This window comes from Opisthocomus hoazin, chromosome 14 (genome assembly GCF_030867145.1).
Source record: "Opisthocomus hoazin isolate bOpiHoa1 chromosome 14, bOpiHoa1.hap1, whole genome shotgun sequence".
Taxonomy (NCBI): domain Eukaryota; kingdom Metazoa; phylum Chordata; class Aves; order Opisthocomiformes; family Opisthocomidae; genus Opisthocomus; species Opisthocomus hoazin.
In genome coordinates, this window is record NC_134427.1 from 2,377,501 (window position 1) to 2,404,770 (window position 27,270).

The following is a 27,270-nucleotide window of genomic DNA, read 5'->3' on the forward strand; positions in this document are numbered from 1 at the left end:
AATAAATTTTGGCTTATTGCTTTTTCAGAACATACATAAATCTCATGACAGTCTCAAAGAAATCTTTTTCAGATACGTACCGTAAGTAATATAAAAATGAAGCATGTCACCCTCAAAATAGTTCTCCTTCCTTTTACTATTGGCAAATCTGTAACATGAATATAGGTGACTTAATTCAACAGACTTTTTAATTCAGCAGGCTTTTTTAAAATTCATGTCTGCGGTTAGAAAAAGCACCTGATAATTCAAAACGGGAAGGCTTGTTTTGTTTGGAAAAACCATTTCAGAAATACCTCCCCCCTTTTTGCCAAGAGCAGAACAAACATCTTTCTTTCATCTTCGCTTGTAGGTGGTACAATTTCAGCTCGCTGTGTTTATCACCGTCGGTATTTCCCGTTTTCTCTGAAGTTGCTATCAGAACGTACAATGAAATATATATAAGGTGATATTTGGAGTACCAGAGGCAAGTGGCAGACAGGTGCTGAATATAAATTTCCCTAAATAACGTCTCACCATGGCTGTAACAATTAAGAACTCTTCCAGGCCTCGTCCGTCGGCCCTCATTAACCCACCCGGCGCCGCCGCGGTCCATGACAGCTGGCCGTCGCCCTTCGGCGCAGCCCCAGCACCCTGCACCCGCCGAGCAGAGCCCGAAGCCCCCGGCCACTGCACGGCCACGAGCCGCCGAGGAAAGGGAGGCAGGGGGCCCAGCACCCCTCTTGGCCGCTTCATTTGCGTGCGCGATGCGGTGATGACGAGAAGGTGAAGAACTCGACCCGATGCCCACGCGGCCTGTCTTCGGGCACGGCCGACGCATCGCCTGGGCAGTAACTTTCACGCTGGAACACATTTCCAAAAGGAAATCGTTAATTCTAAGTATCATTGCCCAGCAGCGGCTGCCCACGCCAAGCTTCTCCCGCCGCCCCTCCGCGGTGCCCGGCTGCAGCCCCCCGGCGCGGCCCGGCGCTCCCCCCGCCACCGAGGCGAGGAGCGGGGCAGCCCCGGCGTGAGGGGAGGCGATGGCGGGCGGGGGGGACGGCCGTGGCGGTAGGGGAGGAGGCGGCAGCCATGGCGGGATGAGGGGGGGGTGTTCGCCCCGCCGCTCCTCACCCCCGCCCGTCCCTGCCTGCCTCCCTCCCTCCCTCAGGCGGCGGCGGCCCCGCCCGGACCCCCGCGCCGCCTCAGCGGGGCTTCCCGCCGCCATGGCCCCCCCTCCCCCGCACGTCTCGCGTGGTTCGTCGAGAAGTCGCCTCGCCCCTTTCTTTCTTCCCTTTTTTTTTTTTTTGAAAAAAAAAAAAACATTTTTCCCTCTTCCGGGGGGCCGGCAGCCCAGCGAGCGCGGCGAGGCGGGGCGAGGCCTCCCGCCGCCTCCATCCCTCCCGCCCTCCCGCCGCCGCCGCCGCCCCAGCCCCAGCCCGAGCCCCAGCCCCAGCCCGCGCCTCGCCGTGCCGCCCGCACACACCCACCCACCCACCCGCCCGGCTCCGCACCCCACCGCCTCGCCAGCTCCCAGCATGGTCATCAAGGTCTACATCGCCTCCTCCTCCGGCTCCACGGCGGTAAGGAAAGTTGTACGGGGCGGGGGACCGGGGCGGGTGCGGGCTCCCCTCAACTCCCCTCAACTCCCCTCATCTCCCCCCCTCATCCCCCGTCATCCCCCGTCATCCCCCCTCATCCCCCCTCATCCCCCCTCATCTCCCCTCATCTCCCCTCATACCCCCTCATCCCCCCTCATCTCCCCTCATCTCCCCTCATACCCCCTCATCCCCCCTCATCCCCCCGCATCTCCCTCATCCCCCCTCATCTCCCTCATCTCCCCTTATCTCCCCTCATCTCCCCTCAGCCCCCTCAGCTCCCCTCGCCCGCCTCTAGCCGGGCAGCGTGAGGAGAAGCTGAGGCAGCCGGGCATCCAGCACTCGTCGGGAGAAGCGTTTGTGCTGCAGCTTGGCCATCGAGGAGAAAATGTCCTTTCCTTGGTGATTCTCGCGGCTGGCGGGGTGGGTTCTGGCTCCCACGCCCGCGGCCGGGTTGGCGTGAGCCGGTGGCACGCTGTCGCACCCCGCGTCCCGCGCTGGGGAGGCAAAGCCAACAGTCTTGGGGGTTTTTTTGTAGTTGTTCTTGAAGTTTGTTTCTAAATTGTGTCACTGATTGTGTCACCGTTCGGTTTGGGTGAGTTTGTTCCTCTTAGGTCGGCTGGTGAGCGGTGGCAGGCGTCTGCGGCTGCTGCCCGAGGAGCCGTGGTCGCTTGCCCTGCGGGAACACCGGGTTTCGCTCCGTATGGCCCCAGCGTGGTGTAGGCAGAGTTCGGTCAGAAGACTGTATTTTTCAGAAGGAAAATAAACAGCCAAACAAAAACATTGAGGGCTTGTGCCTAGGTTTGGATGTAGCTCAGAGCGGCAGCATCCTCAGGATCTTCCGATTTCAGTTTATACACGTGAAAGATGCTCCGAGTCTAAAATCCAGGGGATTTTGTCGCACTTTAGTGTCAGTGTGGTGAAGAGCTGCAAAATTCCAGAGGCTGAGAAAATGCCAGCTATTGCAGTTAATGATCAGTGACTTTTACTGCCGGCAGATGAAGAGACTGAGCTGCGGCTCTGGGCTGACCTTTCGTGCCGCTGTCAGGCTGTGCGCTTCAGGTGCGGGTTCCCAAACTTTCAGAGGTCGGTGATGTACAGAAGGTCAAAAAAGCCCTCGCTGAATTCTCCTCCTCTGGTTGATGGCGGTGACTGATCTGCGGTCTTCAGCAGATAAAGCCCCGCGTTGGTAGGCTTTGCCGTTGCGGGCTGTGATGCTGCAACCCCTCGTTTAGCTCTAATGACAGAGGCTGAGCCCTGTAGTGATGGAGTGCAGATGGCACAGGAGCATGTGCCTCGGGTGTCCCTGCTGTCGCTCGCTTCCCGTGTCATTTTTCTTAATCTTGATGTCAGTGCTGGCATCGACGTGCCGGTGGTGATTGTGAAAAGCAGGTGATTATCCGATGCTGATCTGGAGAGTGTCTTGAAATCCCGAGTAGTTTGTTTGTTGGGGGGAGGGGGGATCCACAGGGATTTCTGCTGGGTTTATACAAAATGATCATCTCGAAGGAAAGAAGCTGTCGTTAGCAGATTGAAAAAGTGTTTCCTTCTTTCTGATACAGCTGCTAATAGGTTTCAAGTTGACTGATTCAGTTGCTATAGATTTTTATCAGTGACCTCGTAATGGCAGTTATTGATTTCTGTCTGTGTGGTGATACTAAGCAACCACTGATCTCAATCCTGACTATGTTTTGCTGTTTTTAAATTAGGTTTTTAATTGTCAGCCTAGTGTTTTTTGTGATGCCGTCTCGTCCCTGTGTGGATTGTACACGTTACAAGGCTCAGTTCTGAGTTACTGCTGCCTTTTAGGCTCCTTTGTGCGTCCTTGGCTGTGGAATTTGAGTATGGCGTTGGCGTAGTCTGTTTTTGTGGAATTTGAGCGTAAGATGCACATAATTTCCAGTTTTATACATTTATACAGATTTATATATATATACACACTCATGCCTGTGTCTAAACTGCAGCTCAAGTAATCTTGCGGGAGCAGGGCTTGCACGTTCTCGGTTTACTGAGTACACCGAGGGTGTTTCTGTTGGCAGGGGTCCGCCGAGTACCTCACCGCGTGGCTGTTTTCTTTCTAGTGTAAGAATTTTAATTGATGTTTCAACCTAAAGTGAGACAGAGTGGCACCTGTCCGGAGGGAAATGTGCTCGATGGGAATGAGTCATTTTTGTGGGTCTTAAGCTGTTGGTGAGACAGGCTTTGCTTGGAGGACTTGAGGAGCCTTTCCGGGTGCTGAATTTGGAATAATCCACTCGGGGAATGGAAAATCCACATCAGAGGAGGTTGCCACAGAGAGATGGAACAGAGTCAAAGCTGTTTCCAGCAAAGTAACTGAACTGGCTAGTGTCAGCCCTGTAAGGGCTCTCACTCCTGCTTCGTCGGCTTTGTACTGTCAGCGACGCCCAGCACTGTGTTATTTTGGTTTTTAAAAGGCTAATTTGCTTGGGTGGAAGCAAAACAGAGGTAAGCATAAAATCTCCTCCTTCCTGGAACACGGCTGCCCCATTTCTGTAAGTTGGCAAAGGTTTTGTGAGGCTCGGGAAAGCATCTTCTCCCACTGAAGGGAAAAGGGGTTGAGGTTGCTTCACACCTCATGGCCTGGGGCTGTAAGTCTTGGAGGGTGCCCAAATTTTGTGGTCTTTTATTGGCAAAGTCATACTTTGCTATGCAGTATAATTTGCCACATCATAGAGTATAAAATGTTTCCCCAAGGCACCGTTCTCCATAAAGTTTATATTCAGTAGTATGTGTAAGGAAAAAATACCGCGTGAAGCTGAGGTCTAAGCAAAGGCGTTTTACCAGTATGTTTCAAGGGATTTCTGGTGAAGTTCGCTTCATTCCCGTGTCTATGTGTCAGAGTCTGGGCAAGGGCCCTTGTCGGGTTTTGCAGCACAAGGAGTTAGTGCTCGGTGTTATCTTTGGTGTGTTTCATGGGTTGCAAAGTCCTGTGTTTGTACTCGATCATGGGGTTTGCTTTATGCTCTGTGTGGTAAAGGTAAAGGTAGAGGTGGCTTTGGTTTGAGGTGGTTCATTGCCATGGTTCTCATAAGCAGAGATAACTGAATATACTGGGAGTTTATAATTAAGGGCTTGGCCAAAATATGATGATTGCAGTCTTGGTCTGGCCTCCTATTTGAATTTCACTCCAGGAATCGTAATGCAAGAGTTTCAGCACCAGTTTCCTGCTGTGTTTGGAAGTCTCGTATGGGAAGTTGCCCTTTCATCTTTCTCAGTGTGAATGTTGTACTGGTGAGTCGTGGGCTGGGGCAGGGACGCACGGGGGACTGTAGTGATGAAGATGAGCTCTAGACACCAAACGCAGGAGTATGTGTGCCTAGCTTCTGTCCAGGAGTCGTTCTGCGTGACGTACAGTTGAAGCGAACAGTGCCACTTCATGTGAGACAGTGTTGGAGGCTACAAACGTGAAATGGCAGGCGCAGATGCCGCATTCAGCAGCACCCAAGCGTTGACTCGAGCAGGGACTGTGCAGGCTGTGAGAGTGATTTGACTGTAGACTTCTGTTCAAGTAATTCAAGAAACGAAATGAGGAGAGGCCAAAGAGTAATTAGACTCTTGCTCCTGCAAGAAAAAGGATACAAGGAGGGAAGAAGCTGAATTGCAGGAGGGAAGAAGCTGAATTGCACAAGTCCAGTCTGTGATTTCCTCCATTGGCGTTTAGGTATTTTGTTGTTTTTTTTGGGTAAGAGATTGCTCTGGCTTTCCTGCAGCGCCAGAAGCACTTGTGTGCGTCTTCCTGGAGGCAGCTGGATTACCAGTTTTATTGATCTCGTGTGGAAAGGAGCCAGCTGTTTAAATTCTTCTCGGTCTTACAAGTATGCATTTGTTGCCAACAACTGCACTGGCCTTGACTACGGACTTTGTCCGAGAGAATTGTGTTCGTTCATTTGACCTCCCCTTACAAGCTCCAGGAGGATGGATGAAACCTGGAGGCTGTGGCTATGGCAGTGAAGAGAGACGGTGGGCTGAGCTCTCCCACGTGCCGCTGCCAGCGCTGTGGGCCCTGGAAGCTGCTGCCCTGAAGCCCTGGTGTCCAGACCGCTCCTCAGAGCCAGGAACTTCGTGTTTGTGGTCTACAGCCCGCGCTTCCGTCTCTCCAGGCTCTCCCCCCTCACTTGCTTTGGTGGCTGCGTGGGTGGTTTTCCTTCCTCGCCTCCTACAGCGAATGCAGACATGACAAAAGAAAGAGATCATCTCCAGAATCGGTGTCGGAGTCCCATGTTACACATGAGACCTGCTGTTTAGGGATGGTTTTAGAGAGGAAAGGAAATTTTAGTTTATTTTTCCATTCACAAATCTAGGGATGTGGGGGGGTTTCATGTTTTTCTTGTATTGTTTTCTTGCTTGGGAAAAGATCTAGGTCTTCTCCTCCCCACCCACCAGGAAATGAAGAGCAAAGTGGCTCGTGGTCTGGAGAGCAAACATTTGCTCCCAAGTACTCTTTGCTTTTCCCCCACGTAGCGCAACCCAGTAAGGCACAGGAGTGCAGTCTGGTGCTGCTGGGGATATATGGCCAGTGGCAGGTGCTCTCTGGAGCGTTACGGGTTGCAGTTGAGGGAACACAGTTTTGGATAAGAGCGGCTGGAAACGAGCAGAGTTGGGTGCAGCCACCAGCTCGTGTCCCTGCTCAACAACTCTGGGCTTTAGGTGAAGCTGCCTCATCCTTCTGAAGCAATCCCAGTGATGTAATACGTGGCGAGATGGAGATTGTGCAAAAAAAAATCATATTTTGCATTTACATCCCTCTAGGGTCTTTTTCCTGTGCTTGCTTTGTGTTTCTGTGCTGTGTGGCTGCCTTCGGGTTTCCGAGCGGCTGGGGCTTTGCTGTGTGAACACCCGGGCGGTGCAGGGCCGGAGCAGGGGGTGGCCCTGTGCGGGGGCTTGCGGAGGGCAAATGCAGCTACAGCGGGGTGGTTCTTCGCGCCCGGCGTCTTTGTCGGTGCATGTAGGAAGTGTGCTTTGTTCTGCGGTCGCGTTCAAGGTTGCAAATGTGTTGTCAAAGCCCGGATGCGTGCGGTCACGTTTGTCGTCCTGGAAGCCCCGAGCAGTGGCAGCAGACGTTCTGGAGCTGCTAATGAACTTCCTTCAGCCCCGAATGGTGCTGCCTCTCACTGCAGTTAACACGAGAAGAATACGCTGATGCGAATCTTTTAGAAACAGTCTTGAAATACAATGCAAGTTTAGGTAAAACCATGTGTTATGGGAAGAATAAGCTGCATCTATAGTTTTAGAAACAATCTCACAAGTGTATATATATTTTTGTGATACTTGGCTCATGCAGTTTATATGCTGTGGGTGAGATCTGACTTGTTGGTAGGCTTGGTATTGATTCTTAAACCCGTCTGTTGTGTAAACATAATGCACATGAAGTACTTTCTTGGATACCCACTGTTAACCAAACTGAAGGGTGGAAGACAAAATACGTAACGCGAATCTAGCGAGGCAGTTAGCTAGGATGTGTTCCATCTGCCTCGTGGGTTTTGTTTAAAGCCATTGTTCCAAACTCTAGATAAGTCAAATATTTTTCTTAAAATATTACACTGAAATATTTAATAGAGCCAGAGATTAAATTGACTGCGGTTGTTGCAATAGTTTCAATATATCAAAATAAAAACCGTGCTACTGTGCTTAAATAAAAGCAGTTTTCTGACAGCATGAGAAAGATGGGAAACTATACTCCCCAGTTAAGGCTGGGAAAGGCTTTTTGCTGAGAATATCTGTAGATTGTATTTGCAGGTATGACAGCCTTTATTTTGAGATGATGCGTCAGGATTATGTCTTTCTCATGGACTGTTTGGGGAGAAAAGGCTGACTTTGGGAAGAACTTTATGCTGTCAGCTTGCACTGGCTTTGCTGGAACCCTGAACCTCAGCATTTCTTGACATACAATCCATACAGCGTCATGTCAGTGCTAAGCACTTGTGCTTTTTTAATAAATATTTGTGAAGTTGAGCAAGGAGCTTTTCTTGTCCTGAGGCATTAAAGTTACACTTGGAACATTCCTGTAGAAGTCAGTGAATTGGCATGCGTGTAACGAGCAGAAGATGCCAAAAACAAGAGTCTCTGTAAGGTTATTGCTGTTCCTCCCAGAAGAGGAGGGATTGGGGAGAGAGGAGACAAATGGAACTAAACAAACATTGATGGATTTCAGCTGTTCAAGCTCAAACAGAGCTTAAGGATTCCTGTATATGATAAAAAGAAGAGCTGAGGACGTGTCATGGTCGTTGCCAGAGATAGATGAGCTCGGCCCTATGTAGCTGTTTTTGCTCCCCAGCACTTGAGCTGCTACCCTGGAACTGCTGATCTTAGCTCCCAGCACTAACCAGTGATCTGGGAACCCGAACCAAATCCACAACTTTGATCAATAGTATCTGTTCCAGAATGTTTCTACTCAAACATGAAAATACGATGTTAACAAAATTTGTTTAACCCCAGCCATATTCAGGGGACACCTTCAGTTTATGATTAAGTTTGAAGTACTTTGGCTGGTCAGGTATGTAATTAAGCCTGAAAGAGTTTTAACTGTAGTGCCTATCTACTTCCAGGACAGCCCCTCCAGCTGACTGTTAAGACCTGTTCTCTGAAATTCAGAAGGCAGTAAAGTGAGACTGAGGTTTGAGCCACCAGAAGAAAACGTGAAGGGTTAACACCAAACTGCGGATGGATGAAAGTTAGTGCTGTCTGGATACAGCTGAAGTGGCCTTCGTATCCTGGCTTACAACCTCTTCCTGCTGGGCTGAATTTCCCCTGCGAGACGTGGATGTGGTGATCTGATTCCTTAATTAGCTATCTGAAGTTTAGTTTTATCGGGGCTCTTTTTCCGTGCGTGAATACTGCTTTGCGTTAAATTCTGAAGGCGCTCAAGCGTAAAATTTTAACTATTACCTGTCGAGGGACTTACTGTTTGAATCGCTGTGGTGTCGGAGTGAAGAAAGGAGCCAAAGGCAGCAGTGGTTTAAAAAAGCATCTCAGGGAAATCTGGAAGCTACAAGTTATCTTCCTGTGCTGGGCAAATGGATGTTACTCTTTGTTAGACTTGTTCCCAGCAGGCACGTGGACAGGGACGGAACAGGGGGAAGAATCAATACACTGTCAGGATCAATACACTGTCAGGATCAATACACTGTCAGAATCGATACACTGTCAGGATCAATACACTGTCAGGATCAATACACTGTCAGAGAAGGCAGCTGTGCCTCACAGCTGAGTTACCTGCAGCAGGCACTGAGCACGCGAATAAGGGTGATCACTTCATATTGAATCCCTGGACTTCCAGAAAATTTTGGGCAAGCTTTGGTCAGGTTAAAAATCTTTTTTTCATAAAGAATCTGAGCTGCTGTGGGATAAGAGGGAAGGATTTTTTAATTTTTTTTTTTCCTTTTTGGCTTACATAATTGATTCCACACCGGTTATATAAACCAGATAACAATCAAGACTTTGGAATACATAGGCAGCTTTTGTAATATGCAGAACTTATGAGGAGATCCTACAGAGACCTGTGCTGTACCCTAAACAATGCAGAGGAAGAGTGCGGTGACAGGGCTGTTGGTGATGTTGCACAGTGTGAGAGCAGCCTCCTGTACCCGTCCCGGGTGGGAAGGTGGGAAGAAACAATCATCGTCCTGTGCAAGAATGAAGTCTAAACTAACCGATACTGTTTAGCAGAGAGGTCTTCGAGCTGTACTAGGTAATTTCTACAAAAATACCATGTTAGCAGTCATAAAAGCAAGCAAAATGTCAGGAATTTTTAGGATGGGAGAGAGCAAAGGAAAAAAACCAATACTACTGTATAAATCTGTGGCGTGTCTGTATCTATAGTAGACTGGAACAGTTGTCTTCAAACGATATGAAAAAGTTAGCATGGATGCCAGGGAGGTTGAGGTTCACGCTGTACGAGGAGTAACCAAATAAGGTAGAATTCTGCAGCGGAGAAAGAGCTGAAAAAGTATGAAAAGTGATAAAATCATGTCGGACATGGGAGAACAAATAGGAAGTGATTATTCATAACTTCTCCTAGTGCAACAACTTGGGGAGAACCAGTGAGACTGGCAGGTGGCAGGTTCAGAATAAATGAAGCACTGTGTTTGATGACACATAGTTTAATCTCCATTATTCCAGTACTTCAGAGAACGTGGCGTATGGCAATAATTGCATGGACACAGGAAGCAGTGAGACAAATGAAGGGGGAAAGTCTATTAAGAGCTATTAAACATAATTACTACACCTCTGACTCAAAACTGCAGATTATTGGAGTCTGGGAAAGTCGAATGTGGTGTAGCCCTCTGCGCTCAGTCTGTTGGCGTGCTCTTCCCTGGGATCTGTGGCCGGTGGAGGCAGAGCACTGGGGTAGGCGAGTGTTGGATGTAACCCAATAAAGCTGTTCTTCTGTTGTGGGATGAAGTTGGCTCTTCTCCCAAATTGCGTTAATAGTTTGCATTTAATTAAGAACACGTTGTCCAGGAAAAAGGTTTGATGGAAAAGAGTACATGTGTGTGTTTGGGATGTGTTGGTTTGTAATTTGGTGGTTATTACAAACGCCTGCAGTTGTGGAAGCATTAGGCGGCTCTGGGCAGTCAGGTGTAACTAGGCATTTCCTCTGAAATGTAAACAGATTCTGTATCTGTTTTACATTCAGACATACCAATGCGACTGAAGTCTTACCCTGTCTGCTTTGCAAACTCTGAGATGCTGTGAGGGACTAGAAATGAGAGGAACTTTTAACTGTATTTGTCCCCTATATCTTAGAAACCAGAGATGGGAGAAAAAAAACCCAAGAAGTTAGTGATAATTCTTTTGGTTTCCTTCTGAACAACGGCAGTTCAGTTCAGGAGCTGAGCACAAGGCTGTAAGAAATGTTGTTTGAAGCTATTTGTTATGCAGTAGCTGCTGGCAGGCTCAGAACTTTCTGTTGAGAGATAAACACTGAAATCTCAAGGTTTGGACACGGAGTAAGACTTTGCGTAGGGCAGACTTGCCGTGAGAGGTTCTGTTTCGCATGTAATGAAATGCACCGTGGGCTCCGGGTTGGGACTGGGGTGTTAGTGACCGGGAGAGTCAGCCCGAGGCGAGCTCTGCCAGGTGATAGCAGCCTCTTTGCCCGGCGCGGGGCGTTGTGCTCGGCTGTGACTGGGGAAAGGTTTCCATTAATCAAAGTGGAAATGTCACGCTGTTTTCCTGGGCTCTTGGGCAGCCAGGGAGATGTGAGTGAGAGCTCGCAGGAGTGAACACCGTTGTTCTTCGTGTGTCTCGTCGCCGGTCGCAATCTCCGCGTTGCTTGCAATACAGAACATCGGCGTTTGGTGATGTGGGCAGCAGGTGATTCCCGAAACAACAGGGTTTTGCAGCATGAACAGCAGACGCTGACATACATCCGGTTTAGACCTCAGCAGTAAGATAGGTGTATCCGAAGCCCCTCCTGCCTTAGGCATAGGTCAGAACAAACTGGCAAAGCCCAGTGTAGACAGAAAACAGGCAGCCTCTGGGGAAAATAATAATAGTTCTCACATAAAACCACATTTTTATGACAGCAATAGTTTCCAGGCAGGTTTAAACAGCACATCTGTATTCATCTCATGGGATCAACCTTTGGCTGTGCTGCTGTCGCTGGGAGTTTTGCCATGGGTTACAGCAGGACAAGATTCTACTCCTCAGGAAATACCTACTGCCGTTTATCCAGGATCATTCCTGTGCACATGTTGCAAACGTACGCAGCCGGAGCAGCAGCTGCAGAGCAACTGGCAAAATGGGTGAGGGGCAGAAAAGCTGAGTGAATTAATTAAAAATACATCCCAAAACATTCTTACTGGACGTGGGTAGAAATGAAGTTCAAGTGAAGCTGACTTATAGGCAATAGATGTAGGAGTGAGTTTGTTGTTTTGTTTTGTTTCTTCGCTAGGCAGGAAATACAATAGATGTGAATAGAAATAAAAAGATAAAAAGGGGCAGGTTTGCAAACTTTCTTGTTAGTCACCTGATAATCCTGATTAAGAACTGGAAATTCCTTTCTACCCTGTAATGCAGATAAGCGAGTATCATGGTTCTGGTGGCGAAGTCCGTGAAAGCTTTGTACTTGAGCAGTCTTTTTCTTGATTTCTGTTCCCTTTCACCATTTTAAAATGTACCAGGAGGTAGCTGTGAGAGCCTCCGTTTCACCTGCGGAGGACTGAGGTTTGAGCTGTGCATGCTGTGAAAAGATCAAAGTACATCCATGAAGCTGTCTCAGGGAATATTCCTTCCAGGAATTTACACCTGTATAAACGAGGAGCAGCTGGACAGGCAGCTATGTCTTCCATTGAATGGTTTGGGACCAAAATTAGCAGCTTGGAAGGCGTTAGGACAGCCATCACCTCACACTGCCAGCCGTCGAGCATTGGGCTGAGACTGAAGAACGTCAGGGGAATGAAGCTATTTTGGCTGCTCGCCCAGGCCTGGAGAACTCCATCCTACAGCAAATAAACAGCCGGGGGACTTAATCTTTGAAAAAATAAAATGCAGTGTGTGTTGATCTTAGTTTCTGATCGTGGTAAGCAGATGCTAGCTTGCACAGAGGCAGAAGGAAGTTTGTGGTTGGGGGGGGAGGCAGCAGATACCACGGTGACAAGAGTGGTCTAAAAAACTTAGAGAAGACAATGGGGGGTTGCAAAGTGGCCTCCAGGTCGTGACTGTGTCGGTGGTCGTGCCTGCCGCCCAGCCCTGGGCAGCATCTGGATTAGTGCCCTTGGTCTGGGGTCGAAGGCAGCCCTTCCCTTTGGGCTGCGGTGTTGCAGTGCATGAGAATAGCTTGCTGACGGGAAGGACCTTACAGTGTTGGAAAAGGCTCCATTTCTAAACATTCCTGTAAAGAGGGACTTCATGATATCTCCTGAGAAGTCCTCGTGAGAGCAAACCCGCAGGCGTTGGCCTTCCTGGCTATAGCAAGCAGAAGTTTGCCAACTCCTGTATTGCTTCAGCTACTGAAAGTATTCAGAACTGCAGTGTGGCCAGTTCTGTCAGCTTTTTATTTATCCCCTCCACTTAAAGACACAGTTTCTGAAGTTAGAATATTTTGTCCAAGTCTGTGCTAAAATAAAGAGGAGATCTGGGGCCCCCAGGATGATATGCACTTGAAATGTTACCCAGGCAAATTAACCTGTCAGAAAGCTGGTGCGGATACAGCCTGTCATCTGCTAAACCCTTCGTCTCCGGGGTGCTTGGGTGTGGCTCTACTGACCTGCTGTTCTATCTCCGTACAGCCTGACTCTTTTGGAAAGAGGAGGAAAACTTGCGTTTCATCTGTAGCTTTTCTCTTACTCCCCTCTTCCTTTGTATTTTGATATTTAGGTATTTTAGTTGAGGGGAAAAAAGCTGTCTTCTGAAAAATTTGTTTGGCTTAGTTTTAGAATAGCAGTTGTCAAAAAATCTCTTTTGCTAAATAATGTCTCTGGTATACGAGTTATTCAAAGACAGAAAGTAATACAGATCAGAAGCACCTGGATTTAGCATATGATCCCTGAGGTCATGTTATATTTCTTCTTAAGGTAGTTTTTTATTTAAAGATAACAAATACCTGGCAGTATACAGGCAGTGAAACAACAATTAGCGCTGTAAACTTTTAGTCTTGTCAGTCTGTGTGCTAACCATACAGGAAATAAACCCTTTTTTTACTGCAGACCGCAAGGGCCTGCTGCAATACTTGTCTGTGCGTTTAACTCCTTTCCTAACAAGAGTTCAGCTCTCCTCAGACGAACGAAACAAAAAATGTTTTTCCTCTCTACTTTCTTTGCCATCCAGGGCTCCTCATCGCCAGCATAAAGCCAGCATAAATCCACAGATTCTGAAAATTAATGATGGTAGCAGCTGTTCCACTAAAGCCCCCAGACTGTAGCCCTCCGCTGTCTGTGGTGCGTGTTGATCTAAGGCTCTCTTCCCCAGCAAACACGCGCCGAGTGCTGTGCAGACCGCGGAGACTGGAGTTTTGGGGCGGAACGAGGTGAGACCTGCACTGTTTTAACTGATGTAATGCAATGGCCGGCAGTTTTCATGGAGTGCAGTTGCTGCTGACATTGCGTGGACTGCTAAGACCTGTCCTGGAGCCCTCTGTGAAAAAGAAGATAAAGCAGGAATAATTCTTCTGGCTTTCAGAGAGAGCCTGGCTGAAAAAAACAGATTCAGAACCTGACAACAGTGGTGAGGTCCGAACTTTGAAGACTAAAGCCCTTTTTAAAGCTTCTGGATCAAGTAGTCAGGTTTTCAGTGGCACCCTCAATGCCTTTTCCGCTGTTTTTCTCAGCCATGTTGAGAACTTCTGAATATCTAGGAATATGTCAAGTTATAGAGAGTTTTCTGCATCTCATGTGATACTGAGCCTGATTATCTTGTTGGCGATAAATGGCGTTGTAGTCAGTGCATAAAGCCTGTCTATAAAGCTGGGCTGTGGTGTATTTGATACTGTTTGTAGAAACAGCCAGGAATGATCCCTAACCCAAATAACAAAGTAAATAAACAGTGATATGAAAAAAACAATTATTCCTGCCAACTAACAGCGTAGGAGAGGAAGCTCTGAGAGGCGAAGAGTGCATTTGGAATTGTTCAAGGACTCTGTGACAGAGGTAGCTTAGACTTAAGAACATTTTTTTTCTTCCGCATAGCAGAAGCTCCCATTTCCCAAGACTGTTTCGTGCCTCAGATAAGAGAGTACCTAAGATAAGAGAGGCTGTAGAGGCACTGGCAATACCCTGAGCAGTCGTGCCAGGAGAAGAGGCTGTTGCTGGAGGCTGCCCTCTGCTCAGCTCCTCTCCGAGTTGCCCATGGAGCATCCCAGGGCTGAAGGAGGGGGTGAGCACAAACCACACTTCTGTCATGGCTACCCCAGCCGGCACTGCTGGGAAGGGGGAACGTGGAGTGGTGGCAGAGATCCCATGTGCTGGCTGATGGGTGGCTGTGGGGCTGCTCCCGGATCCGATGGTGGTGGGAGGACATCCTCCTCCCTGTCAGGGTGGACCAGGTACAGACACTGAGTACCAGCACTGACTTGGAAGGCTTTGTCGGTGTACGAGTGTTACACGAGGTTTCTGGAAGCTTGCAGTTCTCTGCTGTTCTGCCTGAGTTGCGCCAGACAGCTAACTCTGTGAATGTCAGAAATCATAGCATCACAGAATGGTTTGGGTTGGAAGGGACCTTAAAGATCGTCTGGTTCCAACCCCCCCGCCATGAGCAGGGACATCTTCCACCAGCCCAGGGTGCTCAGAGCTCCATCCAACCTGGCCTTGAACACTGCCAGGGAGGGGGCAGCCACAGCTTCTCTGGGCAACCTGGGCTAGTGTTTCACATCCCTCATGGGGAAGAATTTCTTCCTAATATCTAATCTAAATCTGCCCTCTCTTAGTTTAGAGCCGTTCCCCCTTGTGCTATCACTGCGCACCCTTGTGAAAGCCCCTCTCCATCCTTCCTGTCGGCCCCTCCAGGCACTGGCAGCTGCTCTAAGGTCACCCCGCAGCCTTGTCTTCTCCAGGCTGAACAGCCCCAGCTCCCTCAGCCTGTCCTCGTAGCAGAGGTGCTCCAGCCCTCGGATCATCTTCGTGGCCCTCCTCTGCCCCGCTCCAACACATCCACGTCCTTCTTACGCTGGGGGCTCCAGAGCTGGACGCAGTAATGATTGATGAGGGAAAATTCAGAAGATGTGACAACAGGTTTGTTGATAGATTTCTACTTTTCTGCCAGCCATAAACCTTGTTCAGATAAGTGGTGTGCTGGAGATGCACTGGCTGATACACCACGAGTTCATTCCAGACCCTGGGGCAGTTTTTGTTAAGCAGGCGCTGAAGTTTGTGCTTCCTTCTCGCAGGTAGTTTTGGAAGCCTGGTGTTGGCTGCAGGGTAGTGCAAATGTGCATTGGGTTCCTGTATCTGCTTTTTCTGCCGCTCTCGTGTTTGTGGTGTTCAGGAGTTAAGTCAGTTTTATGCTGGGTTTTGGGGGGAGCAGATCTGTTTGTTTTTGTTGAACGCTGCGCAGAGTTTGGATGCTGTGACTAGGTGCATGTTAGATGTCCATGGAAAAGCAGCCTGCCAAGCCCCAAGTCTGCTGCAGGAAACAACTGGGCGCAGCAAATGAGGAGTTCATATTCTGCTGCTGCTGATGCTTTGTTAACGGATAACCGAGATAATGGAGCCTGTATTCCTGCAGTAGGAAGCTGTTTCTCTGTTGGTTTTGGACCAGACAAGCAGTTTTCAGGCTTATGAAAGTTAAATGCCACAAAAGTGACTTAGAAAATTGCCAAGGGTCAATTTATTTTGTATAGTAGTGGGGGTATTTTCCTTTTGATTGTGACGGTTCCGGGTGCCGCGATGGTTCGTGGGCGGTGTCGGTGCGTGTGGCTAAAGCTATGCCTTTGCCATACATCACCATTTCTTTACATTCCCATCTAAAGCAAGATAAGGGGAGGCTTAGGTTTAGAAGCTTGGTTTTGCAAGATACATTTATTTTGGCTAACTTCAGTAGTCTAGTCACAAAGGAAACTAGGAAAAATCCTGATACGTGAGTATTTGCAGTTGTAAATCCTTCTTTTTACTGACTGGAGCAAAGGCCTGAGATGGGAATGGCTTGAGGCCACGGTTCGATACATGCTTTCAGTCGGTATTGCTGCTGGGAGCGGCAGTCCTGCAACCCCAGGCTGGTTCCCTTCCCTGCCCCATGCCTTTCATCATGACAGCACAGGTATCTGCATGTCAGCACGGTGAGCTGGGGTGAGGCCCTCCGAAACACGACTGCTGTGCGACTGGAAGAGTTTCTCCAGCTCAGACCTCCACGTAGCCACACCAAGGCATATGCTGGGGCAAGGAGGGGCGAATATGTGCTTGGGCACAAGGCTTTGGGGTTCAAGGAGACGGTGTCTTTCCATAACCCTGATTTATGCAGGTCAAATGTATACAGTCCCAGCGATGAGCCGTGCTTCCCCAGCAGTCCCTCCTGGATCGCCATCCCCAGACCCGGCGCTGAGGAGGTGAGGTCTGGGAGCAGCCTGGGCAGAGCCCCTGCACGAGAACGGGCAGGTTTTGGATGCTGGAGGGCTCTGGGCATCTGAGTTGCACGCTGCTGCCAGCCCGTACCCAGAGACACGAGGCTGCTTCCAGTGCAAAGTCCATCCTTAATCAAACAGGACTCCTGGTGGGGCTGTTTGCAGAAATCACGTGAAGGGAGGGGAGCATTGTGCTGCTCATCGCTCCTGCCGGCGCACAGGGGCCCGAAGCCCAGTGTGAGCAGAGCTGAGCGGCAGTCAGGCGTCCCCCCTGTTTTAAATCAAGTGCAGATCCTTCCTTTCGGGAGAGGGCAAGTAAGTCTGACACCTCTCCGGATCTGAAACACCTCGCCCGGTGTTCGGCAGTCGGAAACTTCATTTGCATTCAGTGTTTTTCTGTGTTCAGGCTGTTCGGTTGTCTACAAAAAGCATGTGCTCGGTGAGGTTTGGTGCCTCTGGTGCTGCCAGCCCCTTCTTGCCACTTCCTGGGTTTTCACACCTTCCTTGCCCAACTGCCAGAGATCTTGTGTTTCATGTGCTCAGAAATACAGAGCGTAAAAAGGCTGGCTGCCATCCCACGACCAAACGTCTTGGGTTTTCGGTTGAAGATGAAAAGCGATTTTTAATGTTAAAATCTTGCGTTAAAATCCCTGAAAATGGAAGTTTCGGCTGTATGGGGATTGTTTGTTTTTGAAATGCAGATAAATAATCTAGCTGGGCATTCCTGTCACTTTTCACGTAACTTTTTTTTTTTTTTTAAAAAAGGGAAAACCCAAACAAACAAAAAGCTAATCTCTTGATGTATGGAGGGGTCTGTGTTTGGAGAGGTGACTGGTGGTCCTCACAGGCGCTGTACATCAGCCAGTGCAGGCAAGTGCTCGGAGGCGTCGGTGTGCCAAGAACATCACAGTTTAAAAATCCAGATAATTTATGGTAACTGTCTGAACTGCATGGTGGGGAGTGGGAGCTGTTCAGACATATGGCACAGCCAAGGTTTTTTAGTTGCTGCCCTTCAGTCACTAGTATCAGTCACTGGCCAGATGTCAAGCCTTCTGCAGGAGTGCCACTTACCAGCCGATTGAAAAGTAGTGTCGTGCAGGATTTAGTAAATCCAGGTTACCGAGAACCATGATGTGGACTACAGAGAGATCTGTATTTTTTGCTCTTGGTTTGAGAAAGAGATCACTTTGGAGTTGTATAATGTGTAGTGGTTCTTTTTCCCACAACTAATAACCGGATTGTCAGTATAACTCAGTGTGTTGGGCACGAGGCTTATAAGCAAAGGGCAGAGATGAGCACACTTGGAGTGACTGTCTTTGGTTACATGAACCAGATCACGACAGTCAATTAACTCCTTTGTATTGGAGTTCTCTTTTTTAACCGTGTTGCTCCTTGCTGCAGGATGAGCTCTGAATGTGTTCCCAGCTGAGGAGCCACAAGTAACTAGGGAAAACCTTTGCTTAAAACACGAGACATGTATGTTTATTGTAGCAGAATGAGTTAAGGCGTATTTGTGATAAAACCTTGAAATAATTTTTTGTATTGCTTCTAGTCTTTTAACAGGCCATGACTGCCATGGAGAAGAGCGTTGGCATCCTGACTTCTGCATAACTTGGATTTGGCAGTAATGACTCTTTTTAAGCACTGTACAGAATTGATAGAAGCATCTAAAGCAGACAGTAGAGGGATATTTAATTTCTTTTTTTGGTGAGAACACAGATCTCCTGACTAAAGGCATGTTGTGTCTGATCTGCACAGCCATCCAAAACACTCTTGTGAGTCTTGTGCATCCAGCTGGCAGGCTGGTGGCTGAGCTGGACTCTTGGGCAGGATGCTGCCCGTATGGTACGTGAACCTTGGCGGGCCAGGAGATGCTAGATGAGAGACTGAAAAAAAAATACTGGGGAGCAGCCAGTAAGGAGGAGGGTTAAAGGGGAATGCACAGTGTCACCCTCCTTTCTCTTGCAGCCAGAAGAAAGATTTGCTTCTGAATTGGGTGGCTTTGGTGGGAAAAGAGGTGGGTTTTCAGTTGGTGGAGCACCATTTTCATGTGCTGGGACAAAATCTGAGGTTTATTAAATGGTACTTTTATACAGGTCTTCAGGTGTTGCCGATGATAAGATGTTCAGTGTTAGAAACCTGGTAGCACCACAGTAGTCCTTGACAAGCAGGTATGAAAAGATGAATGGTTTCACCCCACACACACACTCCTGCAGTGCTTGGATGTTGTTTGTTAAGAGAAGAATTTGACTTAAGCTGTGATAATACATGTTGATCCTTAAGGTGCCTTCATAGAAAGTAAACTTAAAACTCATTAAAAAGTAATCAAGCCTTCATTAGGCAGTGCTGCTACTGCTGTTTGCCAGAAGCTGAGAAGATAGAAGTAAGGGAATGTCACTTGTCCTCATACTTGACTAATGGGTAAAGGAATCTGCTTTTGGCCACTGCTGGAGGAAAGTAGCTAAGCAGACATTTGATGCAATGCAGCAAGTCGGTTCTGACCTATTTATGGCCTTTTAGTATCTTTCTTACTAGAATTTGACTGTGATAGAGCTTTGGTAGAATTGGCCGTGTTGCGTGTCTGATAGAAAGCTGTTGACATTCAAAAATCCTGCTGCAGCATGAAGCTTGGATCCTGTGTACATTTAAATGAAAGAGTCGATGCCGTTCGAGTCTGAATATTTTTGACATTTCATATCACGCAACACTAACAAAGGTGAACTTCTTACAGATTTGCTTTGGTCAACTGCTCGTGTGATTATGCCCACAACACGATTGAGGGGTGGCTTAATGTGCTCCAGCCTCGAGTTTTGCTAGTGAGTGTCTACTTTTGTAGGTACCGAGGATCAAATACTCCACATCACCATGTGGTGTAACTGTAAAGAGCCTTTGGATCCTGTTTCTGAGCAGTTGCTTTGCACAACCATTGCTGCCTTCCACAGCACTGTGTTCACACCCCTGACACTGGGTGCCCATCTGGATCTCTCTTGGGGGGGAAGTGACGCTGTCCCGCCTGCATCCACTGGTGAGGGAAACCAGGCGCTGGCGGTATTTACACCATTACCTTTACTAAATGTGTATCGTACTTTCCAAGGCGCAAATTTCCTTGCCTTGAGCAGACTCAGTGTGTGCTGTCCCAGCGCTGAGGCGTGCACGGGGCATGTTCATACGTACACAGTGCCGAGGCACCCTCCAGCTGGGTGCCGAGCACGGGCCGAAGCGAGCTGTCCTGGAACAGTGAGCCTGCGTGGGTTACTTCGACTCCCGACACTGCTTCACAGCGTAAGTGCATGCCTGAGATCCCATATTTAGTGTTCTCCTGTGCTTCGGAACAGAATTAGGCTGAGATCAGTTTTCTAAATTAGTATCTTCCAAATGATGGTTGTATTACTTTACTCTTTGCTTTGGAGCAATAGAGAAAAGGTTTCTTATTTTTCTTACTCATTCCTTGAACTTCAGTCGCCAGTCAGCGACGCAGGGGTTAGGAACCCGCTCAGCAGGCGGCTTTACTGGGCTGTACCGAGCAGAGGAGCCAGGCCTGCGTTACTGGCTGCACTTTGCAAAGCGGTGAGGGGACTGAAAGTCAGACTCCGGCTGGGGATTTTGTGGTCTTTGCAGTTTGTGCCAAAGAGTAAATAAAAGTGAGTGGGAGCTGGGTCCGTAAGGGGCTTGGGCTCCATTGAGAATCCTGATCCCCAGGATGTTAGCGCATGGAGGTGACATTAACTTTTGTGTTTGCTTCTTCTGGTAGGAAAAAACTTGTTGAATGCACTAGGATCTTTTGGCTTGGGTTTTGTTGGTGTGGGATTTAACAAGTTTTTAGGCCTTGGGTTATTGGATGAATGCACTTACAGTGGCATTATAATCCGTAAGAGAAGCTTTTATTGTTGTTCCCACGAATCAGCTTTTCCATTTATGTAACTTTGTACAGATTCTAGAGCAAGTTGTGGTCTTGTTTTGAGCAGTACAGACTTTGTCCTTTGTTCTAGCTATACTCTAGGCTTGTGCTGCAAAATCTGATCTGCGGTGTGGTACCTCATGCCTGGATAATGCCCCTTTGCAGCAGACTGTGTGCTTCCAGACCTGATGCAACCTCCGAGTTAGGTTGCAAAAAGCTTTCACTAGCCTGGATTTTTCCCCCAGCTGTGCTCTGAATGGTGGTTTTGCTTCCTTTCACCCCAGGATTGTTGCCTGCTTTTAAAAAGTGTCTTCCAGAACCACACGTGAGAAATGGGAATTGGGTTGCTGCTCTCACGGCGAGCCGGAGCCCGTTCCTTCCAGCCCTGGGTCTCAGGCTGGCGTGTGGCGGGAACCATGTCCAAATAAACAACTTCTGTGCTGCTGGGGGCAAACCTCATCAAGAGAGGGCTGCTGTAGCAGCGGTGCGGGATGCGTGTTGATATGCCATGGGCTTTCCCAGAGGGCCCTGGAGGGAGAGAGTGAGCACATATGGAGCCCATCTGGACGCTGCCGAATTTCTGCAAGAAAAGCCACACAAGTACAGCGTGAGCTTTTCCAGCCTCCTCTGTTTGATTTAGGTCGCATAAGTTCATGGTGGTTTTGCTGTATTTATCCTCAGTCGCATTCCTTACAGACCAGAAACCAAGCACTGGGAGAAAGAATGATGACATTGCTACGTGTAATGCTCAGCTTAAAATAGCCAGAACAAAGAAGTGGTTTGAGTTCTGTAATGATAATTGCCCAGACCTAAAAATAGGTAGATGTTCTACCAGGCGGTAGTGTGAGACACGGATTGCCAGGAGACGCCTCAGACGCCTCGGAGATCCTGCAAAGCTCTGATCAAGCAGGTCATCGCTGGAGGGGCCTACGAGTTTCCCACCCTTTGACCCCCGTTTACAGTGGATGGTGACCACCAGCAGCACCAGAGCTGGTACCTCTGGATTTTAAGCTAGTACAGGGGAGGAAGGATCTGGCTTGTTCATACGAATAAAACCAACGAAAACGCTTTATACAAAAAACTGGCTCCTTGAATATTACGGTAAAACCAGAGAAAACTGATGGAAGCCAGGCCCAAGCCTGCTCGGAGGTGTTTTGTCTCTGAAGGGAGTGCCGCTGTAGTGCCCGGGGGGTGGAGAGCAAGCCTGGGGGGCTGTCAGGAATCGGTGACATTTAAATGCGTAGCTGAGCTGCCCTGCTGTTTAATTCCTACAAATTATGTTATACTGGGAGGTGAAATTATAAGCATTTTGCAGCTAATTTGCAAGTATTAGCTTCTGCATTAGCACCTCGCATGAGGGAGACGCTATCATTTTAGAAATTAGATAAGAAATGTGAAAAAAAGAACTCTACTTTTTTTTATTTCCAAAAAGTGGCTGTGAGTTGCTGCTGGTGCTGGCCAACCAGAGCAGCAGAGGTGGTCAAGCCCTGAAGTCATGGTGCGCAGCTCGGCAAGTTGATTTGTCTTGGCAGCAGCACCGCATTCCTCGTGCTGCCCCGCTCCCTCCAAAGAAAACCACTTTCTGGGTGTTTTCACCTGGGCCGCAGTGAGCGAAAGGACGGTGCTGCTGGCTGCCGCTGGGCTTTGCTGAAGATTTCTTCCTCTGCACTTTTCCCGTTCGCCGTTTAAATTTGAGCTTATCAACCTTCAAAAGGTACTGAACCGTTTGAAGAACCGATGGTTACACGTCTGGCTACAAACAGTAGCATCATCTGGGGGTTTGAACTTTTTCACTGTTCTGCATGAAGCAGATTTCCCCTGTTATTTAAAAAATTGCCCCCCCAACCATGACAGAGGTTGTTTAAAATCGCCAGTGGCTTAAAATTCAGCCGCTTTACAGGTGTAGTTGCTTTTTCTTATCTAGAACCCTGGTAAAGCTGGAATGTGAATTGGTAAAAACCCTGGTAAAGCTGGTTTTGTCTTTAAACTAAATGGAGAAGTGTGTGAGACCTGGTTCTGCTGTAAGGTGTTGCTTCTCTGTTGTCCTGGGGCTGGCTGGGAGCGGCAGCTCAGGCCGCGTGTTCAGCCAGAGCTGGATGCTAGAAGTGATGATAGAACCATGGCTGCAAACTCCATAGGAAATCTCTTTAAAGTTCTTTTAAATCCTCACAACAGTGTGTGAGCCATTTAGTCGCATCTTTTGTGTGTGGGGGGAGGAAATCTGTGGGTTTTTTCCCTGCGTGGAGGTCGCGACGCAGGACCCACAGAACACCCCATGCCGAGTGCCAGAACGGCAGAGCTGCCGCTGCGTTGTCGGCACGGGGAAGTTTGTTGTGGGATCAAAACAGCAGCGCTCAAACTTTAAACTTACTTCTGGTCCCAGTAGTCCATAAATAGATTTCCAAAACATGTCTATTGTCCAACAAGGAGTTTATTTATAAACTGAAAAAATAACAAGACTTAAACCCCAAAACCCCTCTTGGCCAGCAGCGCAGACTAGACTATTCTTTTGTCCTGTGTATGCCTCTGTATACCAAATAAGACAAACTTCTTTGAAGTTCATTTCAATTAAGTGTTTAAAACAACTGTTTCCTTTCCCCCACTTTAGGGTTAAAGCTCCTTTTTTGAGGGAGTGCAGTTTGTTGGAAGATGTCACCCTTCTCTACTCTTGGCTTTGACGTGGTTTCTCTTGTGTTGCTGACATCATCTGCCAGTGTGAGTTAGATCTTAGAACAGTAAATTTAACTTCTGATGTGTATTCAGGTGAGGGGCAATAATCCTGAACTATTCATTTCCGTAACGTTCCTCTATGCGCTTGCTCTGTTGAAAACTTAATGTTTCATGGCTGGCTTGTACCTGGAAAGCAAGAGAACCTTGATACACAAGGGTATCTTAAAAAAAAAAAAAAAAAAAAGGTGGCTGCGAAGCACGAGTTTCTAATGCTGCTTGTGCAGATTTTGTACGCAGAAGATTATAGGTTGGTGGTGAGACTTTGCTTAACCTCCAAGCAAAAAGCTATTCCTGCCGTAAAGCTATTCCTGTCTTTGGAACAGACAGTAAAAGCCAAAACCAAGTGAAAAACGATACATTTGGTTCAGTGTTTCCTTTCAGCATTGCCTTAGGGACCTCAGCAAAAAGTGTAACTTTTCCACTCACCTAAGTAATTTTGGCTGTTTTTCCCCCCAAGAATGCCCCGAGAAGCGCGAGTCGGTGTGTTCAGGCTGAAAAAGCAGGCACGTGCTCTTGGGGCGGGGGGTGAAGCCAGCTGTGAGCACAACTGCCTGTCTCAAGGGCGTTAGTGATTTCCCCGCACAGGGCAGCGGGGAGCTCTGGCAGGAACACTGCCATTCCTCTCCTCTCGGCAGCACTGACTTCTGCCGCTCCCACCCCAGCCCTCCTCCTTCCCTCCCTCTGTCCCCATCCCACCTCCACCCCTGGGCTTTGCCCCGTCCCGAGCTGCGCGTCCCGGTCCGTGATTTCTCCGTCGTTGTTCTGTGCCTCTCCTCACCAGTGCCGGACCCCGGCCTCGGGACCCTGCCGCAGCGGTGCCGCTCCTGCGCTGACTGGACGCACGGTCCCGGCTCTCCGCTGGCACTCCCTGCCCCACAAAATGTGCCAGGAGCACTCGGTATAAATACGGATTTTTGTGTTTGCAAACTGCGGTTCGCTGCAGCGAGCCGGCCAAGATTACTTTAGACGTGACGGCTGTTTGCGTAGGGCAAGGTGCGGTATCTGGAAAGGCACTGGCTGGTGTCCGTGCCCGGTTAGGCAACGGGGAGAGCTTTTCTTGGGAAGCGAGTGCTGCACGTTGACAGGCGCATCCTGAAGAAAGGCTCCTCACTCCTTCCCAAACATGGGCAGCAGGAACCATCTTCCAGGCTCTCGTCCTGAGGAGAGCATATGTCCTTTCGAGTAAGACAAAATGCGGCAGCAGGCGTCTCTTGCTCTATTTTAGGCACTTCCCGTGGTATTCCAGTGCCTGAGATTAATAGAAGTTTTTTAAATAAAATCCCATCAAACAATGCAGCGTGGCAGCTCGGTGTCTGCTCTGCCCAGCGGTTGGTGCCATGTTTCTCTGGAGCGTTTAATGCTCTCGTGTAAGTGCTTGTCACCGCGGGCGGTAGGAGCTGGAGGAAGACGTTGCCTCTTAATCTTCTGACTTGTTTTTTTTCTTTGGCCAGAAAAGTAGAGTTTCAAACTAATATTACTCAGGCATCAACACCAGCTTCTTGCTTTTCTTTACAGTTCTTCAGAGAGTTAACTCCTTTGGCCACAGACAGGCTGAGAGCGGCACAGAGACCAAACTGCCGTGCTTGCCTTCCACATGGTGCCTTTTCTAGCAGAAAAAATGCATTTCCAGCTTTGCTAGCTCTTCATAAACAAGCAGAGAGGGTTGTCTGCTGTCCTTGCTCCATGAACCTGGGAGCAAACCAGGCAATGTGGCAGTGTACAGAGGGATGTTTCGCGTACATATCTCTAAAAGGAAACTCTGTTTATGTCGTCGTATGAAATAATGGCAACATAGGGTGACCAGAGGCATTTTCTTCATGTTGAAGAGGCATCTTAACGGCTGAGATAGTCAAGCCCCATCAGACTGGAGGTGTTTAAAAAACGTGTAGATGTGGCACGTCAGGACACGGTTTAGTAGCAATGGTGGTGTTGGGTGGATGGTTGGACTTCGTGATCTTAGAGGTCTTTTCCAACCTGTGATTCTGTGTGGAAGGACTGGACGTGCGGAGTCTGCCTGTGAAGGGGTTGCACGGCGAGACCGAGCTGCGATACCGTGAGGAATGTGAGGATGTGTGCATGGCTAGGAGGCAATCTAATAGTAAAAATAATTTTTAAAATGAAGAGACTTCTCAGGAGGTCAAAATGCTAATTACTGTCAAGCTTAGAGCTCTTCTTTTATGTAGCAGAATGTATAGTTTAATAGTAGATTGGGAAAAAATCTTAGTTTTCTTTTTTCTTAAAAATCTGAGACATGTCAAAGTATATTCTCACTAAGCAGCAGCTTTTGGACAAGTTAGGGACCTGAGACTAATGAAAACTAGCTGGATCTGTAATTTACAAATGGTGGGAAAATGGTTAATGAAAATATAACTGACTTGAGGAAGCAAATTTCCACTTATTCTCTGGTCAGTCTGTTGCCTTAGATACTGACCACTGGTAGAGGAGTTTACAATTACAAAGACCTTTCCCTTATTTTAGTCCTACAGAATAGTTCACAAAGGAAGTGCTGGCTTTTGGTTTTTTTCTCTGAGCTGTATGGCATGAGGGAGAAAAACTTCCCCTGACTGCTCCCTCCTGCTGTGACCCCTGTTATTAAAGGCGGGCGAAGAAATCTCTTACCAGTGGATTCGAGTCTGCTGAGAAATGTTCTTCTGTACAGCCTGTGACATGAATTATTTCCTCAGGGTGGTATTAACTTGTCCATTTTTATTTATTTTTAGCCATGATGGAAATTAGCTAGTGCCCAGCAAGATTCTGCTGTTTGAGGGTACAAGGGTACTTGCTAATTGAGTTTGCCGACATATTAGGAGGAATTACGTTGGCTCTCGCAGCCCTGGGCAGGCGGCTTCCCCGCTGGAGCTGGGAGCACGATTTATCTCCGTCGGGAGAGCAGGCTTGCTCCCTTTGCACCAGGCTGAGCTCGACGCAGAGGGAGATCTGTCTGTCCAGGGTTTTTGAAAACAAACCACCCCACCCAAGATCTAGTTTAACCTGGACTGGTTCCCTGCCACAAATCATCGCACAGCCAGCAGCGATGGCTCCAGAGGAGCTGCTTAAGAACGAGCCAATGGATGCTTAAAGGCTGCCGAGGCATGGCCGTCCCCTCTTCGGGGACGCCGGGCTCTGCGCTCCCAAACCGCACCTTCCAGGGCACTTTTTTTACACGAAAGCCCGGCACCCTCGCTCCAGCTCTGGGTCCAGCCCCGTGGCTGCGCGAGCCGGGCCGCAGGCACCGTATTTGGCTCTCGGCTGGCTGTGCCCTGGCCTCGGCGCCGGGAGCTGCCTGTTTTCCCTTCGCCGTATATGGAGAGGCTGCCGGGGGAGGCGGGTGGCTGACCTGAATTAGCAGCAGTCCAACATCTGTATGAGGCGCTGCTTTTGTTGCACTGAGCTAATTAGGTTAAAGGCAGGCCTTGAACTGGTTTTGTAGTGAAGGGAATCATTTGAAGAGAACAAATTTCCTATTAAATCCCTTTTTTTTAATTGTTTGCCAGGATGCACATGGTTATAATTTTCTTTATGGTGGTAAAGTCATGCAGAGGAAGAACAGAGCATAAGCAGAACATCTCTGCAAGCCAATCGTTCATCTATGACAGTAATAAAAACCACCTTTCCCATAAATAGCCAGCACAGTCTTTGCCGCACAGATCCTGCTTCTCACTTGGGTGCTGGGTGAGTACACAGAGGACGGGCTGCGTCAGGTGGGGGATCTCACCCAGCCTGTGCAGTCAGCCCCCCGAGACGAGCAAGGACGGGGGCTGTGGGGTCGCAGCTCGCCCAGAGACCGGACTTGCCGCCACTGAAACCCGCAGCAGAGCAGAAGAGGGTGGTGGGTTGTTTTTTTTTGTCCAAAGAAACATGAGCCAAAGTTGCTTTGGGATCTTACTTGTTGATGACGACTCGATGAGGTCTCTGTCGGGAAGCCCCCACAGCGAGGTGTGTAGCCTACGTGAGGAGGACAAAACCTGGGCTCTGGGAAGGGGAGGTTCAGCCTGTGCTTCCAGGGGCACGGAGGAAGCAGGTTTTATCTCAGACGTCCCTCCAGCAAACTGCAC

The 27,270-nt window shown here is 48.6% G+C and overlaps 1 protein-coding gene across 1 annotated transcript in view; it reads left to right on the top strand.

Moving 5' to 3' along the window:
- The first annotated feature begins 1,415 nt into the window (after nt 1–1,415).
- Nucleotides 1,416–27,270, top strand: part of SH3BGRL (SH3 domain binding glutamate rich protein like) — a 40,500-nt gene continuing 14,645 nt past the window's right edge. Inside the window, exon 1 of the mRNA XM_075435438.1 lies at nt 1,416–1,559. Coding sequence (XP_075291553.1) covers nt 1,515–1,559 — 45 coding nt within the window. The 5' untranslated portion in view covers nt 1,416–1,514. The remainder of the gene's footprint in view (nt 1,560–27,270) is intronic.